A 22,554-nucleotide genomic window follows, 5' to 3' on the forward strand; every position below is an offset into this window, starting at 1 on the left:
TTTAGGTATAAATCAACAGTGGTATTGCTGGGTTTGAGGTATATTTTTTCCTATATTTCTGAAAAATCATTATACTGTTCTTTGGAAAAGAAGCTATACAAGTTTGCACTCCCACCAGGAATAGAGAAGTGTTCCCTTTACCACATTCTGTTCAGCATATTCTGTCATCAGTGTTTTTGTTCTTGGTCATTTTTACAGATGTAGGAGGGAATCACAGAGTTTTTCAAATTTTCATTTCTCTGATGGCTAATGATGATCATTTCGTTAAGTGTCTTTGAACCATTTGAGATCCGTTTGTTGTAAGTTCTTTGTTTAGGTCTGTACCCCATATTTTATTGGACTATTTGTTCTTTTGATCTCAAACTTCTTCTTCAATCTTCTGTCCACTGTGGGGTTGGTAAAGATTTTTTCCTATTCTATATGTTTCTCTTCTGTCTCTTGACCATATCCTTTGCTTTAAAGAATCTTCTCAGTTTTTGTAGGTCCCATTTATTAAATGTTGCTCTCAGTGTATGTGTTATTCATGTTATATTTGGGAAGTGATCTTCTATGCCAATGCATTCAAGTGTACGTAAAGTGAGGGAGTTCTAGAAATGGAAAATATGACTAATGATCATGAACCACAATTGCAAGCATAAACAGTAGAATACAAGCTCTATTTCTTAAAAGAAGTGATCCAAAATAAAAGTCCCTTGCATTGCTAGAAATTGAATCCTTGTGACCTCTAAGTTAGTGTATAGAATGATAAATACTTTACTTCATTTTTTGAATTTCCATGATTATAAACCATAAGATTAAAAAAAAAACTTCAGCTATGATTTCTCTAGTTTTTCTGAGTTTTTCCGGTTTCTACTGGAACCTTAAAATTGTTCCTTCAATTTTTGTCTACAATTGTGTTTGAATTTTGATGGGGAATGGGTTTAATATGGAGACAATTATTTTTAGGGCAGCAATTTTTATGGTATTAATCCTAGTGATCTTTGAGCACTGGGTAAGTTCTATGGAGAATTTCCCAGTATTTTGCAGTTGTTAACATTCCTGTAAATTCTTAACAAGCTCATTCTTCCCCATGTGCTTTTTAATGCTTGATAAAATGGTCAGCTGACCTGATGAGAAGATAGATTCAAAGTTCTGAGAGCACCTCTTTTCCTATATTTTCAATGTTGCAGCACAATTCACAGACAAGACACAAAACAATTTGGAGATAGAGATATGTCCATTAAGGAGGCCTAGTATGAACTCCTATACATAGTTTACTGAGATGTTGCGCCAAATTTATTTTTAATCCCAAATAAGCACCTACTTTTTCACTGGAGAGACCCTTGAGTTGGTAACTCAGTCCAGGTGTGAAATATGAGAATGAGACAGGGTGATATACATCATGGAAGTGTTGGTACCAAACCTAGGGCTAGACACAGAGAATAAAATAAATCCATTCCTATATCCCATATTAAGTAAGCTAAATGTGTGCATGTGTGCAAATTATATTACTTGTTGTTAGGTATTAGAATAAAACCACTTCTGTCTGTCTCAACATGTGTCCACTGGTGTAGCAATTGTCCAAAAGAAAGTACGAGTGTCTGGGCGTACTTCCAGAGCTTATGTATTTATCATGTTAGCATTCTGCTTTAGAAACTCTGCCACATGTCAGAGTTGATGATATGTCCTATTATTATTGCCTAGTGAACATCTGCATTGTACTTCACATTAATACAGGAAGTTAAGGCAAGATTCTGTCAGAAACTTGCTTTCTCCCTGAGCCTGCTCTCCTGTCCAGGGCAGTGTTCATTACTATGATTCATTGGTCAGGTTTGAGGCCTCTGAATTCTGCTACTCTATTGATAATGGGCTCTCACTGGTCTATTCTCAGGTATCCAGGTGTTCTGTGTGGTGGTGGTCCTGTAAATTTGGATTTGAAGGTACCCTCCATGTATTCTAACAGTTTGTAGATGAGGTAGATGTTGTGATGGGTTAAGTCATAGTCCTAGTTCTGTGTCTTAGTGGTAGCTGGGTTAGACAAACCTTCAGCTTTCCTTCATTGTAATTACCTGGGCTAGCTCTCATGTACTGACTTGACTTGATCAAGTATTGCAACCTGCAGCAAAGAACAAGTCCAGTTCTCCTACTATGAGGTCATCAGATTGAGTTCATGCACACTCACACGAGCAGGGCCAGCTCCACTGATATGCTCATGTGAGGTAGAAGACTATTCTAGTTTCTGTAAGGACCATATGAGGTGGTTGAGGTGTAGAGTACTCTCCCAATTGTTGTAAGAAGATTTCTAGGTTAGTGGTCCTTCACTCATGGAAAGACTGGCTCAAATGCACCACATACAGACAACATTGTCAGTTTTAGTGTAGTGCCCAAACAGAGGCCAAGGACAACTATCCTGTGCACTGCAGCAGGTAAAAGCTAGGGTAAGTTCTCATTATCAAGTCCCCAATCCCAGGGCCTATTCTCTCATGTGCAACAGAGAGCATTTGACAAACTTCAATGCTTCTTTATGAAAAAGGTTATGGAGATACAAGGTTCATTCCTAAATCTAATAAAAGCAATATAGAGCAACCCTACAGCTAACATTAAATTAAATAGAGAGAAACTCAAAGCCATTCCACTAAATTCAGGAACAAGACAAGGCTGTCCACTCTCTCCATACCTCTTTAATATAGTGCTTGAGTTCTAGCAATGGCAGTAAGACAGCATAAGGAGATCAAGGAGATTCAAATCAGAAAGGAAGAAGTCAAAATTTTATTAATTGCAAATATGATAGCATACATCAGCTACCACAAAAACTCAAACAAAGAACTCCTACAGCTGACAAACACCTTTAGTACTGTGGCAGGATGCATGATCAACTCTAAAATATCAGTTGCCCTACTATACACAAAGAACAAAGACGCAGAGAGGGAAACCAGAGAAACATCACCTTTCACAATATAGCATAAAGGATCTTAGGGTAACTCTAACCAAGGAAGTGAAAGATCTATTTGACAAGAACTTTAAATCTTTGAAGAAAGAAATTAAAGAGGATATCAGAAAATGGAAGGATCTCCCATGTTCTTGGATAGGGAGAATCAAAAGAGTAAAAATGGTAATTCTACCAAAGGCAATCTATAGATAGAGCTTGAAGTCAGGGATTTTGATGGCTCTAGAATTTCCTTTATTGTACATAATTGTTTTGATTATTTTGTTTTTTTGTTTTCCATATGAAGTTGATTATTGTTCTTTCAAGGTACATGAAAAATTCTTTTGAGATTTTCATGGGGATTGCAAGGTATTACTTCAGGTCAGAATGTCATTTTTATTATGTTGATCCTACATATTCAGAAACATAAGAGATCATTCTTCTTCAACTTCTTTCTTCATAGATTTAAAGTTCTTGTTGAACAGGCATTTCACTACTTTGGTTAATGTTACTCCACGATATTCTATGTTATTTGTGGTTATTGTAAAAGGTAATGTTTCTCTCATTTCATTCTCAGTTTCTTTATGATTTCTATATAGTATGGTTACTGAATTTTTTGAGCTGATCTTGTATCCTGCCTAATTACTGAAGGTATTTACTAGGAGTAAAAGTACTCTAGTAGAATTTTTGTGCCACTTATGTAGTTTATCATATCATTTGCAAATAACAAAAGCCTGATTTCTTCCTTTCCAAGATGAAGCCACTTGGTCTCCTTTTGTTGTCATCTGCTTTAGTCAGAACTTCAAGAATTATGTTGACTAGATATGGAGAGAGTAGACAGCCTTGTCTTGATCATATTTTTAGTGAGATTGCTTTGAATTTCTCCCCATTTAATTTGATATTGGCTGCCAGTTAGCTGTATATTGATTTTATTATGTTTAGATATGTTCCTTGTATCCCTGATGTTTTCAAGACCTTTATCATGAAGGGATGTTAGATTTTGTTGAATGCTTTCTTATCATCTAATGAGATAATCGTATTTTTTTCAGTTTATTTATATTGTGGGTTCATTGAAAGGTTTTTCTATATTGAACCATCCTTGCATATCTTAAATGAAGCCGACTTGACCATGATGATGATTTTTTTATGTGATCTTGGATTTGTTTTGCCATTATTTCATTGAATATTCTTCCATCTATGTTTGTGAGTGACACTGGTCTTCAATTCTCATTTTTGGTTGAGTTTTTCTGTGATTTTGTTATCAGGGAAACTGAAATATAAAAAAACTTTGGCAAATTTACTTCTGTTTCATTTTTGTGGAACACTTTGAGGAATATATGTATTAGCCCTTTTTTGAATTTCTGATAGAATTCTGAGCTGAAAGCATCCAGCCCTGGGACTTTTTTTGGTTAGTAAGTTTTTTATGGTAGCTTCTATTTCCTTGCATGTTATATGTCTTTTTAAACAGTATTCCCGGCCTTGATTTATTTTGGCATATTATGCCTATCCAGAAAATTATACATTTCTTTTGATTTGTCAAATTTTATTGAATGCAGGTTTTTGTTGTATAACCTAATGATTCTCTGGAGTTCTTCAGTGTCTGTTGTTGAAGGCCCCCCTTCATTTCTAATTTTGTTAATTTGGATGTTCTCTCTCAGCCTTTTGATTAGTTTGATAAGGGCTTGTCTGTCTTGTTGATTTTTCAAAGAATAAGCTCTTTGTTTCACTTTTTCGTTGTATTGATTTCTCTGTTTTGTTTCTATTTTATTGATTTCAGACCTCAATTTGAATATTTCCTGTCTTCTACTCCTGGGTGAGTCTACTTCTTTTGTTCTAGATCATTCAGGCATGCTGCTAAGTCACTGGTGTGAGCTTTCTCCACTTTCTTTATGTAGGCACTTTAGTCTTAGCACTGCCTTCATAGTATCCCATAGGTTTGGGCACTTAAAATTTATTTTCATTGAATTTTAAGAAGTCTTTAATTTCTTTATTTCTTCCTTGAAAAGGAATAGTTCAATAGAGTTCTGTTTGATTTCCATGTGTTTGTGCATTTTCTGAAATTAGTGTTGCTCTTCAATTCTAATTTTAACATATGGTGATCTGATAAGATACAGGAGTTACTCCAATTTTTGTGTCTATTGGGGTTTGCTTTGTTAAGAAGTACATTGTGAATTTTAGGGAAGGTTCCATGAGGCTGAGAAGAAGGTATGTGCTTTTGTGTTTGGATAGAATGTTATGTATATGTCTGTCAATTCCATTTGAATTGTAACCTCTGTTAGTTCTCTTGCTTCTCTGTTAAGCTTCTGCCGGGTTGAACTGTTCATTAAGAAGAGTAGAGTGTTGGAGTCCCTACTAATAGTGTATCGTTTTGATGTGCTATTTATGCTTTAGTAATGTTCCTTTTACATGTGTGGTTGATCTTTAATTTGGGTCATCATTAGTCAGGATGAAATATCATCTCGATGGACAGTTCCAGTTATTAATATAGGCTCTTCTTCTACTTTAGGGTGACATTCCAGCATGAACCCCGGAGCTAAGCCCAGACCTCCAGGTTTTCCCTTTAAGTAGTTAGCACTGAACATAGACCTCTCAGCCTGAAGTTGGTGCTCAGCCAACTTTTCCTTGTTGTTATTCTGAAAGGTAATTTATGAAGAAATGATGGTATTTGTATGAATAGGCAGACATAAGTTAGAGGAACAGTGAGAATGCATGACAATTTTCTCACATGGATTCTCTGTGTTGTTGGATGTCTGCTTTGGGCTGTAGCATGTAGGTTCTGGGGTAGGTTTGATGCAGCCCAAAATGCCACTGAGGTTTTCCTGTGTGATTTCTGGACATATCTTAACTCCCCATAATAGGGATTGAGTTCATAATGCTTATAGGAAGGACATGGAATATATTGGAGTATTCTAAACAAGTGATATTACACACTACACAGATTTCATGACGAAAGAATACACAGTTTAGAACAGATGTACCAGTAACAAACAACCTATGATCAGAGGACATACTCATGCATTACTGTACAAGAAACACAAAGAGTGAATATTACTATGAACTCTGATTCAAAACTTCCTGCAGGGTGGTAAGAACAGTAGTGGAATCACAGAAAGCATTATGTTCAGCAGCACTCCATGGTAGGAGTACAGGGACATGAAAGGAAACAGACCTGTCTCTGAACTGACACTCCAAAATACATGAGTATTTAAAAATTTCTTTTCCACTGTCAAGTTTTTATTCACACAGAAGATGCACTAACATCTAAAGAGGACTCAGAACATCTCACAGGCTAGAAGTCACTCTGTTTAGGCACCAGGATAGGTTTCTGAGGATACTCATGAAGTGTATAGTGTATGTTACTCAGTACACGGTATAGAAGTTCACTGACATTTTTTGGCTAGAGCAGTGCTAGAAATATTTCTGGAAATACAAGAAGAAGGTCTGTGACCCATTAACCCAGATGAGATTTTCTCTTTCTCATCATCAACCATCACATAAACATTCCCCAGTGCTGACAAGCAGACCCACTGTAACAAAATATTTGGAAAGGGGCTGCCAGTGCATAAAACAGAAACCTCCCTGCAATGGGTACATGACCATCAGGGAGCACTCAGAACACACTAAGTAGAGAAACTCAATTTCAGAATACTTGCGATTGAAAAGATGTCACTGAGATTTGGTCTTACCACAGTCACAATGACAGATAAAGAATACATCTGAAAACAAATGTTTTTGAGGTTTAAGGGATGGAAAGCACTCAGGCACTGTTGGTGGGATTATAAGCTAGTATAGGTACTCTAGAAATTGGTGTGCAGAATCCTCAAAAAGTATACACTAAACCTACTATATGAGTCTGCTACAACATTACAATTCATTTGAGTAAAGGACATCTATATTCTATTTCATAGATACTTCCTCAGCCATATTCATTACTGTCCCAGTCACTATTAATATATTCTTAAAGAGATACGACACTTGTAGTGAAAATATTCAGAGAAAGAGCCTTGGATTAGCTAACAACATCTCCAGTATCAGTGAATTACAATCTTCACTCGGAATGCAGAGTTATTTGCCTTCATGAAAGAACTTCACTTGGGTTTCCCCAGCTCAAATGATCAGTCTTGTACATACACAAACATTAGCAAAGCTAAATGGAGTCAATAGCCTTTATATACAAGTAGAACTGGCGCTTATACACCAGGCTGGCCTCAAACTAACAGAGATCTGCCTATCTTTGCCTCCCAACTTCTGGTATTACAGGTGTGTGCCACCACTGCCTAGAAAACAATGATAATTTTTAAAGGATAATAAATATGGGAATGGGGAGGTGGCAGAATTAATGCTATTGTAGTTCTAAAAACTTATACAAATATATAAAGGAAACTATAGGATCTTCCCTTGCTTGGCTCTCCTCTTCCTAATGAACTCAGGAATAGAAATTTGATCATGTAATATTTATGATTTCATAACATCACTTTTCCCTTCCTCTATCCATGGAGGACAAGCAGATTTCACACTAATGTTTTTTTCAGGAAAAAATGTATTTGCAACTGAAATTTTAAAACTTTCAGCCTTTGATATTAAATGAATCGACATTTATTCAATATATCTCCACATTTAGAAGTATCTTACATTTCTTGAATCCTGTTGATCGTGTCCTATACCATCTGTATTAACTGTGATTGGGTATGATATGTACCTAGTTTTGAGATGGGACACTATATTGTACTACAGCTGGGCTACACACTTTCACTTAAGGAAATTCAGCACTGAATGAAAATAGTTTAGAATGCTTGAGATCATAGTGGGCTAATATTGGCCTGATGATTTCTACCAACAAATCATACATATAATAATGTCTAGAAGAAACAAATATATTAGGCCAAATTTTACATTGATGAAGGGTAACAATTTTTCTATGAATCTTTAAGCCTTATTCAGCTTCAGATTATGCATTTATGTTGGTGAGAACATTTGTGTGTAGATACTGGCATTTCTTGAACACATAATCCCACAGCAATCTCCCTGTTTTTTTGTATCTTATAATCTTTCCCCACTTCCTTCCACAATGTTCTGCAAGACTTAGGAATTGGAGTTTTACTTAAGGTGTTACTGAATTTTGCCTCCTTCTTCCCTTCCTCGTGTTCTGCTTTCACCTTTCTTCTCCTAATCCTCCTCATAGTAATCCTTGTATTTCCTATCATCCCCCTCATCCACTTCTTCCTACACTCCTCTTCCCTCTCTCCTCTTATGGTTTAACTAGAGCCAATTTATTTTCTTTATTTCATTCATTTTTTGAGGATCACATATGTGAGAACTTTATTGCCCTGAATTATGCTAATAACCATTTCAGACACCATTCCTGGTGATCAGATTTCATCTACATTTACAGGTTCTTTCTCTCCACTAGTACCAACAGTGAATTCTACTTACAACCAGACTGCACTGTAAAGTATATGAACACGTAGTAACCAGGGGAACATGACACTTCAAAGAACTGTTTACAGATGAGTAAATGTTGTAGAGAGGACTCTGGGATACTGGTATATGATAACACTAGCCTTATAATGGGTTTTGTCATGGTCAGAAGTGGCTTTGTGTATCCCTGTATTGTACATTCAGACCTGGTGTACAATCCACTGCTATTTTCAAGGGGACATAATAAAATTTGCAGTTCAACAGGTTCTTCAAATATGGTGATTCATTGGTCTGGACCACCTTGTGTGAAGGGTGAAATTCAACATTTATTCATTGACATTTATTTTTTTATATATTACTCATTCATTCTTTCATCCTTTCATTGTGTGTCTATATGAACTCTCTGGGTACAAGAGAAACCCTCCCTGCACATTCTACCTTTCATGTCAAGAGTCTATGAGACTAACTGAATAAGAGAGGGCTGTGGTCTCTGAGTCTAGTTTGCAGCCTTTTCGCATGGGTTGTAAAAGTGGAACCTACAACTTGCACCATACATTTAGTATTAGAAATATCCAACATCCAAAATCATAGCACTGCTACCAGAAGCCAAGCATCTTCTTAAATTCAGAGTCTTCTACTTTCTAGAGAATATTTTCAAGGAGCCAGTGAATTTATTCTTTAGAACACAAAATACATTTGGGTATTGTTTTCCTACTGAAGATTCTCAGCTATGAGTTCTCCAGACATTCAGTAGAAAAAAAATTGTTTGCTGGTTCTGAGCCCCTGACTTAACTGCTCTTTCTTCAAAGGTGTTCTGTCCAAGGGGCTGTTGCAGGAGTCAGGGTCCGGTCTACTGAAACCCTGTCTGTCACTCTCCCTCACCTGTATTTTTACTGGTGGCTCCATTAGAGGTGGTTCCTATGGAAATGGATTTGTCAACATCCAGGAAAAGAGCTGGTGTGAATGGTAAGAATTTGCAGTGATAGACACACAAGTTACAAGCTGTCTCTCAAGAGCCGAATAACTACCACAGTAGACACATTGGAGAATCAGTTTTCTCTGAGACTGAGCTCTGTGACCACTGAAGACACAGCTGTGTATTACTATGATAGAATCACAGTGATGGATCTTCACTATGCTTCCAAACAAACAAACCTTCCTGTAAAGAACAGAGTGCCTCCATCTCAGCCCAGAGGCACGTACAGTGATGAAGGATCAACCATTTCCTATGGGATGAGAAATGCTTCTTTCATTTATATTTCACCAGTCCCCTAGGCACATTATTTTTTTTTTTGCTCTGTGGTTTTGTTTTCACACATCTTTAACAGAAAGTCAGTAAAGGCAGTAAATTGTTTTCTTATTAAGTAAATAAATTTATTTATTTTGTAGCCTAATTGCAGCTTGCCCTCCCCGCTCTTCTCCCATTCTCTTCCCACATTCTTTGAATTTCCCGTTTCCTTTCCTCCGCTGTTTATGTTCAGAAAGTGGCAAGTCTCCCATGGGTGTCAACAAAGCATGGTAAATCAGGTTAAGGTAAGACTATGCTTTTCCCCTTGTATTAAGGGTGGACAAGGCAACCCAGAATGAGAAATAGGCTCCTGGAAGCCATCAAAAGACTTAAGAACAGGCCCTATTCAAACCACTAGGAGTCCCACAAGCAGATCAAGTTACACAACTGTCACACAAATATAGGGGACTTAGGTCTGTCCCATGAAGTCTTCCAGCTGTCTGTTCAGAGTCTATGAACTCCTGAGGACCCAGGAAATTGTTTTTGTCGGTTCTCTTTTGATGACCATGATCCCCTTGGCTCACCTGATCCTTCTTCCCTTTCTTATAAAGTATTCTTCAAATAACACATGGTGCTTGACCATGAATTTCTGAGTTTTTCCCCATAAATCAGTGGGTACTTTTTCCATAAGGTTCTCTGATGACAATTGGGGTAGGCACCAATCTGTTTATATGTAATGGCCAGTTCAGCTATCTATTCACTATTTCTAGGAGTCTTAACTGCGATAATTCTTGTATGTTCAGGGATGTTTCTTTTACACCAGGTTTTTACTTGACCCAAAAACGTGATCCTCAAGACATTTCTTTTATTACTGTCTCCTCCTCTAACCCCATAACAAATCCCTCCAGTTCCCATCTCATCAGCTCTCAATAAAAACAGGGGATCTTTTTTACTTTCCCCTTCCCAGTAAAATTAGTCCATACCCATCCTCCTTTGAACACTCTTTGTTTCTTAGCCTCACTGTGGCTGGGAAATGTAGCATTGTTATCTTTTACTTTATAGCCAATATTCACTTATGAGTAGGAACATTGCATGTCTATTTTTCTGGGTCTTGGTTACACACTCAGAACTCTTTTCTTGTTCTATCCATTTGCCTTCAATTTTCTTGATAACATTACTTTACCAACTGAGAAATACTCTGTTGTGTAAATGTACCAAAATATCTTTATTAATTCTTTGGTTGATGGGCATCTAGGTGGTTTCGAGGTTCTGGCTATTATGAGGAATGCTACTATAAACAAAGTTGAGCAAGTGTCCTTTTGGAAATATTGAGAAAACTTTGAGCATATGCCCAAGAGTTGCATAGGTGGGTCTTTAGGTATATTATTTCAATTTTCTAAGGAACATCCTTATTGATTTCCAAAGTGACTGCACAATTTACGCTCCCACTCACAGTTGAGGAGTATGCCAATCACTCCACAATCTCTCCAGTATTAACTGTCATTAGGTCATTAGTTTTTTTTTTTAATCTTAATCATTCTGGCTGGTATAAGATGATATCTCAGTGTCGTTTTGATTTAAATTTCCCTGATGATTAAGGACTTTGAAAACTTCTTTAAGTGTATCTCTGTCATTTGAGATTCTTCTGATGAGAAATCTCTGTTTAGATATGTGTCAAATTTTAAATTATATTATTTGGTATTTTGAGGTCTAGTTTCTTGTGTTCTTTATACAGTTTAGAGATTAGTCTTCTGTCCAGTGTAAGATTGGTAAAGAAGGTTTATCATTCCATAGACTGCCATTGTGTCTTATTGATAGTTTCCTCTACCTTATGAAAGGTTCTCAGCTTCATGAAGTTCCATTTATTAACTGTTGATCTTAGTATCTGTGCGACTCAGGTTCTTTTCAGGAAGTTTTCAACTGTACTAATGTGTTTTCTTTTCTACAAGTTTTAATGTAACTGCATTTAGCTTTAGGTCTCTGATTCAGTTAGGCTTGAGTTTTGTGCTGAGTGATGGATATGGAAGGTTCTGCATTCTTCCAACATCTAGTTTTACCAGCAACATTCTTTAAAGATGCCTTGTTCTTTTCCATTGTATAATATTGTTTTTTTTGTCACAGCTCAGGTGTGTGTATTCATGACAGAGTCGTTGATTCAAATCAAACTTGTATGTTTTATGCCAATACCATGCTGTTTAAATTACTGAAGCTCTGTAGTTGAGCATGCAATCAGGGATTATGATAACTCCATATTTTCCTTCATTGCATAGGACAGTTTTTGTTTTCCTGTGTTTTCTTTTTTTTTCTATATGAATTTGAGTATTGTCCTTCAACTACTCTTCAATTTTTTCTGTACAATAGAAACAAAAGAAATGCTGACAAATTCTTTTTATGAGGCCTCAGTCACTCTGGTGCCTAAATCACACAAGAACTCAGCAAAGAAAGAACACTTAAAGACAAATTTCCCTTAAAAAATGATGGAAAAATACTGGCAAATTGAATCCAAGAACACCTCAATAATATCATCAACATGATGCAGTGAGCTTCACCCCAGAGATGCAGGGATGATTCTACACAAGATATTCTATCAATGTAATCCACAATTAGAAACAAACTGAAAGAAAAGTCACATGATCATCTTATTCTATACTGATAAAACCTTTGAGAAAATTCAACACACATTCCTGATAAATGACTTGGAAAGATCAGGAATACAACATACCAAAATATAAAAAAATCAATATACAGCAAGCCAACAGCTAACATTAAACTAAATGAAAACAAAATCAAAACAATTCCACTATAATCAGGAATAAGGTAAGGCTGTCCACTTTCTTCACACTTATTCATTAAGGTACTCAAAGTTCTAGCCTGAGTGATAAGACAAAGGAGATCAAGGTGATATAAATTTAAAAGGAAGAAATCAATGCATCATAAATCACAGATCATATAATAATATACATAAGTTCTACCAAAGATCTCCTACAGCTGATAAATACTTTCAGAAAATTTGTGGAATCAAGTTTAACAAAAAAAATAGCCCTCCCATACACAAATACTAAGCAGGCCGAAAGGAAATTGTTCTACTCATTATACAACCAAGTCTGTGAAGATTTATTTAGAAATCTGATTAGACTAAAACATAAGACAGATTTCCTCAAAACAGTATTAGAGGACATGATCAGTGCCCTGCCCCTTGGGATTCTTATGATTCTTGAAGCACTGAACCACTCATTACTCATTGCAGTGGGCTCCTTAAAGGAAAAATTACTGTTTTGTTGCTTTCCCTCAGTATTCTAATGGATATCCCGTTCAAAAGACCTCAACCCTAGAGTTCAGATAAGCAATGAAGAAAGCAGGAGTAAAAGCTTAGGGATGGAAGCACATGACCCTCTCAACCTGTACATTGAATGAATGGTCCTCTGAAAATCACCCTGGAAAATCACAACTGAGATGATTTCTTAGCTTCCATTTGAGGACTTCTTGTGGATTTCCTTTTCTATTTTTTGTCCACATTTATAGGACCAACTCTTCAAGAACTAAACTTCACCATCATCTGCTTCTTCTACTATGCAGATTGTGCTCAAAACTGTAGGTCAGTGGTATTGGTTGGTCACCCATAAATATGGTTTTGTTTCTCCCTTCTTCCTTGATCAGGGTCCTCAAGAAAATATTAGCTTTATTGCCACAGCCCTGGGCTAAAAGGGGATTTTGAAAGATGATATACAATGACTGTATAGATCCCACAATAGTAAGAGTGCCATTAAGGAACCATGATTGTACTTTTGCATTTCATTAACTGTATTAACCCTCTTACTTTCAGATAATTATATTTTAATTCATTTTTATTCATATTTACAGCAACTACTGAAATGGAGTGTTTACTATCTGTGCTTTCTTTCCTAGAAATCTGTGTTGACCCCCTGTTGATATGTGAAGCCCTAGATAAGGACAGGTGAGCCTGGTAAAATTTCATGGCTGGATTTGAGGCAAGGTGTAAGTTGATCAGAGTTATGGAAATGTGTATGAGTGTAGAAGCATGCATAGGTAAATGAGGTTTGAGGATAATAGATTATCAAGTATAGGTGAAAGAGGTAAGTAGTTCAGGAATTAGCTTGCATAGGTAAAGAAGGTGTTTGTACAAGTCGGTCACCAGGAATAGGTAAAGGGTGGAAAATGAGAATAGAGTATGTCTTTGAAACTGCAATATTAAATTTTGTTTTGTTGATATTAGACACAAACTATAAAAAGCTAATTTCGGTTCAATTATTTTGAATGCATGAATTCATCAAAAACTGCTTTTAAGTGAGAAACCAGATTAGACTTTTCCCATGCACAGTCTCAATCTTCCTTTTTAATCCATCTCCACTCCTTTGAATAAGTAGACAATACCCAGAAACATCTTCTACCATGTACTGTCGGTACTATGTTGGCCTGGGACTCAGGTAATTTTGATTCTCCTTCCACCATCCTTTATGATCTCTCCAGTCTCATCCTGAATCTCATAGGATCCTGCTTGTAGATGCCTCTGCTCTCATCACTTGAGGCATCTACTTTTTGGTTCTGTCTGAGTTCTTCACCATATTCTTGAGGTTGTTTGTACAAGAGGCTACTTGTATTAAAATTAGGCTCAGCTATAATAATCATAAATATGATGAACATATGTTACTTCTTTTGACAATAATTTAGATGGATTCAAATTGTAAATATGTACGTAAATGTGCTTTAAACTCTGATTTGCTAGATTTTGTTTGAATATGTTCTCTGGTCAGTCTGTCCAATACCTAAAATAGGAATCTAATGCTTGAAGTTAAAGTATGTGCCCTGGAAAAGGAAAAGCCACTTTATATGATGACATTTTCAAGTGTAGGACAGCCTATGGGAAAAGTGAAGATACATGAGGAAATCCCACTTAGGCTTAGGGTGCTCCAGCCAGAGGCCAGATTCTAAAGCTCCCACCACATTACCACTGCTGCAGTGGGAGTCCTGGCCATCAGGTGGAGCTCACACCTCACCAATGAAAAAGGAATCTAGATTGCAAATGCAGAGAGAATGGAAAGGGAGTCCTACCTCCATCCAGGAATCCTCTATTGTGGTGTGATGTTTTTTGTTTTGTTTTATTTTGTTGTTGTTGCAATATTTCTCCTAAATGACTAAAAACAAACCTGTCTTAGATTTCACTGCCCTTATTTCCTTAAACCTAATTCACTTTCCTGGTAAGACCACAAGCCACATGGCATTGGTCACCTCTTCACTTTTAGATGAATGAATCATTCTATCATTAATTAGGAACAGACCTTCTAATGGAGAAGTGTAAAGTGTACTTACCTCAGATTTAGCTCTCAATCAATGTGAAAATCCCGCATCCTTTGAGCTATTGAGTGATGGGAGGAAAACTGACCCCATGACCCTAAAGCTCTGACAACAGGCCACTCTCTCTTCTGAAGCTCTAATATATGATGGATCTGAAATTTGGTGCCATTTAAGTTAATACCTATAATATAATACCATGATGCATACAGATGTAACTCAAGTTCCACACACATACAAAGGCAACAATTATATAGGAAAACATATTATATTTTCTTTCTTTAACTTACTCTTTAAAATGTTCATAAAAGACTGCATTATTTATTTATCTTGTTCTAATGTCGTTGTGTTTTATGCATGTAGACATTTATGAACTCTTCTTAATTCTATCAAGGTAAATCGTTTGTAAACAATAAAAATATATCCATATAATTTTGTATAAGTCTGTTGATGATGATTTTAATGTCTCCTTTTTAAAATTTAAATTTGTATGTTCAAAACAGGGTTTCTCTGTGTAGCCTTGGTTATCCAGCAACTGACTCTGTATATCAGGTCTCTGCCTCCCTACTGGTGGGATTAAGGCATGTGTCCCAACTGCCTACTAAATGACTTCTTTGTCGTTTCAAACTTTTCACTTTTGGTTATTTTTTAACCTTTGTCAATAATGTTTACCTTTGCCAAGATTTATTATTTGTTTTCATTAATTCTCTGAATTGTCATATCCTGTATTATTATTTCATTAATGTCAGAATAGTTTTCATCTTTTCTTATTTACTCTTTTATGACATGGTTTCTCCTTAATCTTTACAATCCATATTGAGGTACATAATAAATTATTATGTCAAGATATCTCACATTTTTTTGTAGTTAATAAGCAACATTGCATATTGTATTTCAGTTTATTTAATTATTGTCATTAATTCATATTTTTCTGTGTCTCCTTCTTGACATATTGTCATTCAACAGTGCATTTTTTATTCCCCACAAAAATTTAACTTTATGTACATTTTTAAAATATTTGATATATAGCTTTAATCTATTTTTGTCAAACAGAATGTTGGATGATATTTCAACTATTATTTATTTGTTGAGATTTGCACTATGTCCTTAAATGTGTTTGTTCCACTTAAGTTGCCAGTATGAGATGAAATATCATAACTTAAGTAACTTTGTGTTAAAAGGACATTTTTCATGTAATTTTTCAAGTTAACTATTGATCACCGAGAAAAGAAAGGGAAGGAACCTAGAGGTGGAAAATGATGCAGAGTTATGGAGAAATTCTGTTCTCTGGATTGGTTTCATGACTTACAGAGCCTATTTTAATTATTCTCAGGACCACCAACCCATCAATGACACCACCTGATGAAATGGGCACACCTACACTAATAATCAACAGGAAAACTCTCAAAGAATTTTCCCCCAGTTAGTACGGTTAGAGTATTTTCTCAGTTGAGTTTTACTCTTTCAAAATGACTTTAGCCTTTTTGAAATTAAACTTAAAACTAGCCAGAAAACTGGACAATTTTTCTTCGGTATTTTGGCATAATTCTTGATAGACATCTTTAAGTTACATGTCATCTCCCAACAATAAAAAATACGTAATAATCTATGCTTTTAGAACTAATAGTATGCCTTTTTTAAAAAAAAGTTGCACATTTTGCTGCATATATATTTAAATTGTATTACTCTTTGTTGAATACTTTCTTTAATGCGAATGAAAAGAATTTCATCTCTTCTAAGAAGCTTGGTTTAGCATTATTTATATCACATACTTGAATAGCTAGTTTATTGTCATCTTACTTCCTTTTGCTTGGAGTCCCTTTTTACAGCCTTAACCTAAGATTGTGTGGCATGATTGTGAGTTCTGTTTCTCAGATGCAGCAACAAGAATGTTCCTGTTTTCTAATTCAATATTTTGTATAAATCATTTTATCGTGACCCTGAGACCATCAAGGCTAAGAATTATTACTGAAAGAAGTAAATATCTCCTGTCATTTGTTGTTTGGGATATTTTTTGGAACTGAGGATTAAGAATTCTGTAATAATTTACTTATTCCCTGTGATTGTGAGTGTGTTGAATCTCTTCAAATTAAATATTTCATTAATCGCTGAGGAACTTAATTAGTGATTATAACTTTTTATTAAAACCATTTTACTTTTACTTTAATTTTGGTATATGCTTTTATTATATAGAAATGTGTGGACTGAGATTTGTGCTTTTTAAAACATGGTATACATTTTTTTCAGGCCTTCCTGGCTTAAGAGTTTCTGTCAAATATTTAGGTGTTTTGATAAACTTGCCTTTAAACTGGGTTGACCTCTCCTGTAACTTTTAATACCCATTAATTAATTTGTGACTTTAATATACTAACTGTAATATATCATGGGGAGTTTCTTTCCTGTTCCAGTTTGGTGTCCTACATGTAGTTCACTTTAGCCTAGATAGGCATCTTTTTCTATAAGATTAGGAAATTTTATCTATGTTCATATTGAAACATTATTTATGCCTTAGCTATCATATTTTGCCTTGTCTAACTCCATTGATTCAAAGAATACTTACATCTCTTCATACCGTCCCATTGAATTGCCATTCTCCACTCATATTCACTCTCTTTTTGTTGCTGGAGCATAGTAATAATAATAGATTGGAAAAGGTTTTAGTAGAAAATCACTCATGTAAACTTCATTGTTGATTTCTATGAGATGACTCCCTTTAGACTTGAAAGAGTTTGTGATCTTGGCTATTTATGTTACTTTTTTTTTAAGATGAAACTTTTAAAAACAGAAGAAACTTCAGTGAAAATAGGTCTGTCTACATTGTGTGTACCTTCAGAGATTAATTTGCTAATGATATGAATTCAGAAGTTCTTTACTAGTTGTTTTATCTAGCTTTTCAGAGTATACATTTTCAAAGTCATTTCCAATGATGTCTTGAATTTCAATGGAATCAGTTGTCATTACATCATTTGATTAGAGACTTATCTATTTCAAATAGTTAAGTCATTTTTTGTCTTTGTTTATATTGATCAAAGTGAATCCTGGGACCTTAAAGACACTTTAGGATGGTAGCATGTGTGGATTGTAGAGGCAAAAGTTTATGTACACTGGTAAATGTTCCTCTCTGAGAGTCTGAATCTCTTGTGTGCATTAGACAGAATGAGTCCTGTACTACTATTAAAAAGCTTATCTTCATCCACCACTAAGTATGGAGAGTTACTGCTCACTACGAAGGTATATCATTTCCATAACATCCGTACATACATAAGTCAGCTTTATAAACTTTCCATCTAAAAGCTTAAAGAATATTATAGAAGAGTGAATGGAGAATTTAAGAGCCATAAGATGGGAAGGAATGTTGACATTCCTGATGTTTACATGACTTTTGATTTCAGAGGAACAGTAGTTTATTGCACACAACCTACAGAAAATTATGGTAGTCAATATTCCAAAATGGATTGCAGAAATGTTCCTGAGGCCTTTCCCCTGGGTGGAAACTGCTGGTAAATGATTGCTACTGAGGGAGAGTCACTCTTCTTTGTGGATATGAAGTCTGAAAATTTGTCCATTTCCCTCAAGGACGGTCCTACACACAGGTGCACATTATAGCATTAGTTGGACTGTGTACTGGGTGGTTAGTTAATTGAGAAAAGGGAATGAACTTGTGAGAGACAATTATATGGTTTTGGAAAGGGTTGGATGGGATTTTGTTATTTGTGTATCATTAAAACATAGTACATAAATATATGCAATTTCCAAAATATTTAACAAAACTACTCAAAATTTATGATAAGCCCAACTGTCATAATTGGTTTTGGAGTTATATAGGTCTATATAATCATCCTAATTTAAAACCATGCCTCAGAAAATTTAAAAATAATATCCTCATATGATTGAAAACAGGTTAAATTATTCTTTTGTAGCCTGAAATACCTCAATTAAATTATATTGCAGTTCTACTAAGCATCCTAAAAATTGATTTCACTTTTTTTCACTGGCAAATGCAATTTAACTGTATATATTTAAAAGATATCTATTTTCCTTTCATAATTTCGGAAAAATCAAGGCTGATTTATTCCATAATTATTGTGAATACATCTAATTTCCAATTTAAATTTTTGTTTTTTGAGAAGTCATCACACTCATTTCCATTGTATCTGCATGAAGTATCCCACTTTATACATATTGGTAGATGTTGCTGCCATTTATTTTCTAAAGATTATTCATTCTTACTTGGTTGAGCTGAAATTTCAAATTTTAGTTAATTTGACATTACTTCATTACCAATGGTAGTGTATATTTTTAATTGTTTGGTAGAAAACAGAAAATATTTGTCATATATATGTTTGATGGATATTAGTAGCTAGAATATATAATAAACCAAAGAATTAACAAATAAAAAACAAATGAAAAATCAACATATAGAAAAATTAACAGATGATTCTCTGATTAAAAATATGAATGGCCAATACAGATATAAAATATTGTTCAATATCTTTAGACATCAGAGACAAAAAATGCCATGTGTCTTTAATTTATTTCACTTAAAGCAGAATGATTTTCATCAAGAAAGTAAATGTAAAATAATGGTGAATTTACAAAGAAATTAACGTTTACAGTTTCTAATAGAAAAGTGCATTGGTACAGAAATTGTAGAACTCAATACAGAAGTTCTTAAAAATTTGAAATAAAACAAAGTATTCAATTATAATACTAGTCGTTAACCTACTGAAGGGCTATGTGAGTTACCACAATGTATTCACACATCATTCATCACAGAAATCCAAGGAGAAAGTACAGTAAGTGGACAGCAAGGACTTTTTATTTTTTTGACTTTCTCTCCTCAACATTACTTTGCCTTTAAATGCAAGAAACCGGTCATACATACTATAAATTTGTAATGTCATTCTCTGAAGTTTTCAAAGCACAAAGGATACAGACTGTAATTATTTCTTTGGACATTAGTTACTTTCCTGAGAAAACAACAGAAAAATTAGTGTCACAATCCATAGGATCCAAAAGTCACAAAAGTTGGTTTCTTTAAAAGAAAATAAATTAAACAAGTGAAAAATTATAACTCAAACATTCTCTACTCATGTAGTATGTAATGATTTCATGATTCCTCATTCTGTTAATTATTGACCAAACAGCATAGAATGTCTTATCTTCAAGGAGTGAAAATAAATGGAAGGACATCTGTGTGTGGCTTGGAGTCCAGGAAGGAGACTTGTTGATTGTCCCAGATGTGGAAATATTGCCTATTAAAGGTGAATTAATTCAGAAGTATGATAAATACATGACACCAAAATGATAAAATAGTCAAACAAGTGTTAAATGGGATTTCAGTATGCTTTGTCATATATCAAAGGGTAATTCTGGAAAGGAGGCAAATTTCTTCAATGCATGTTTGTCAGAAGAGAGGATCAATTCTAGGAATTTGTGCATTCCACACTACTGAGCTAAGATTTTAACAAAGGTTCTAGATTTTAATAATTCTATTCAATATTAATTCAGCTTTATATCAATTCTTATATCAATTCTGACTATTCTTTATATAAATTTATGATAATATTTTAAAATATTTGTAAATCAAGCAGAATTTTAGACATGCTTAAATCATAAAATTTAGAGGTAAAACATCCACATTTGATAAAATACAACATTGTAACTGTTACTGATACCTAACTCATCTGGTTATTTTTGTGTTAAAAACTAAAAACTACACTGTCTATTGTTTCTACCCTAGAGATGATTATATAGCAGGAAGGAAGAAATGCAAATTGTGCTTCCCTCTCCTCATGAAAAACAGCCCAGTCCAGACTCTGTCACACTAGCAGAGGAGCCCAGTCCTGAGTTCCCCTTTCTTCCCATTCAGAGATCAACGCTGAACAAAGACCATGAAATTGTGGCTAAACTGCATTTTCCTTGTAAATCTTTTAAAAGGTAATTTATGAGAAGAAGTTATGCTGAGTATGTGGGATCATGAGTAAGAGGTGGGCATGAGTAAGAGGGATGGTGGGTATGTGTTACATTTTCCTCACTGGAATTCTCTATCATTGAAGGTATCCAGTGTGAGGTGCAGCTTGTGGAGTCTGGAGGAGGATTGGTGAAGCCTGGTGGTTCCCTGAAACTCTCCTGTGCAGCCTCTGGATTCACCTTCAGTGATTATTATATGGACTGGGTCCGCCAGCCTCCAGGGAAGGGACTGGAGTGGGTTGGCCGTATTAGAAACAAAGCTAATGGTTACACAACAGAGTACAATGCGTCTGTGAAGGGCCGCTTCACCATCTCCAGAGATGATTCCAAAAATACCCTCTACCTGCAAATGAACAGTCTGAGAGCTGAGGACACTGCTACTTACTACTGTACAAGAGACACAGTGAAGGGCCTTCAGTGTGAGCCTAGACACAAACCTTCATGCAAAATTGCTCGGGGCAGAGTGGGTGTACAAGACCAGAGGAACAGACAGGATGTATTATTGCTCCATACCCTAATTTCTCATGAATGTTGTCTAGGATTTATAATTCTGAATCAACCGCAAAAGTCTCTACATTGGAAAGTGGCAACTTTACAGAACTGCTGAGCTTTTAGAAAGTTTTGTGTGTGAGTTTCTATTTGCCAATAGCGAATTTAAGGAGACAAGAACAGAAGATTGTAGGTACACAGGTCTTTCACCCTTTTCTTTGTGGGGATTTGCAGGGTCCTTTGACCTCTGGCTCCCTGGCATCTCTGCTCTGCACTGGCCTGAGGGTATAGTTTAGAAAGTACTTGGCTCTCTTTTGTTATGGTAATTCCACCTGTGAACAAGGTTCCAGCTGCAGGCCCTATATGCCTGCCATGCCTGCCTCCCACTGCTGATTCTGGCCTTAGGCTCTGGACACCTGTCATCCTCTTCCACTGCTCCTGATGGGAGGGGGACGTGCCCTTTTGCCCCCGTTGCCCACTAGTATAAATACCCGACTTGAGTTAAATAAAGTGGCCATTTACTCTTTGGTGAATGAGCAGGTCTCTTGTGTGTGTCTGTTTAAACCCTTAGGACAGTCATCCATACTCGTGGACTCAAGTCAGGAAAGCGCATGCCTGTTTCGAGGTCTGGGTATTCACAGAAAAGTGCGGAGGCTAACAGAAGATATTATAAACAGACATATTTTCTTTGCCTGAATGAATTGCAGTTTGGCATATGTCTTTCAAACTTGTTATGCCACATTTTAAGACTATGCAACATGTATAAGATTATAAACTTATACAGTAGATGACATATGGTTTCTTTGAAAAACAATATATTTTTAATCTAAACTGAGTCTTTGAGATTACAAAAATTATTACAACAATGTAATTCTCATATTTGGAATCGGTTTGTATAATATAAACCTATTACTTTAAACAAAATACAAGAATGGTTATTTTTTATAAAATTGGGCCAGTTTACAAAAGAATTTCATAAAATTTGATAAAAGTCCATTTGTGTTATACTAAGTACTGCTAAGTAGATCAAAATAGTTTTATAGTTCTATTTATGATGAACATTTTTACAATGACATTGGCAAAACAGAATTCTTCTACAGTTTGTACATAATTCAAAAACTTACTATCCATTATGAAAATTTCTTATTTCCACACTATTTTTAAATTGTGTCATTAGCTTATACTATTTATCTTAGTAATGAAATACAATTAATGATTCCTTCCCAATTTG

General features: G+C 35.3%; 1 gene segment (V, D, J or C); it reads left to right on the forward strand.

Moving 5' to 3' along the window:
* Positions 1-20,646: 20,646 nt before the first annotated feature.
* Positions 20,647-21,456, forward strand: LOC148120353 (immunoglobulin heavy variable 3-72-like). The segment is given in 2 exon segments: positions 20,647-20,801; positions 20,921-21,456. Coding segments are annotated over 2 exon segments (567 nt in total).
* The last annotated feature ends 1,098 nt before the right edge of the window (positions 21,457-22,554 follow it).

This window comes from Myodes glareolus, chromosome 11, assembly GCF_982192425.1.
Source record: "Myodes glareolus chromosome 11, mMyoGla1.1, whole genome shotgun sequence".
Classification (NCBI taxonomy): Eukaryota; Metazoa; Chordata; class Mammalia; order Rodentia; family Cricetidae; genus Myodes; species Myodes glareolus.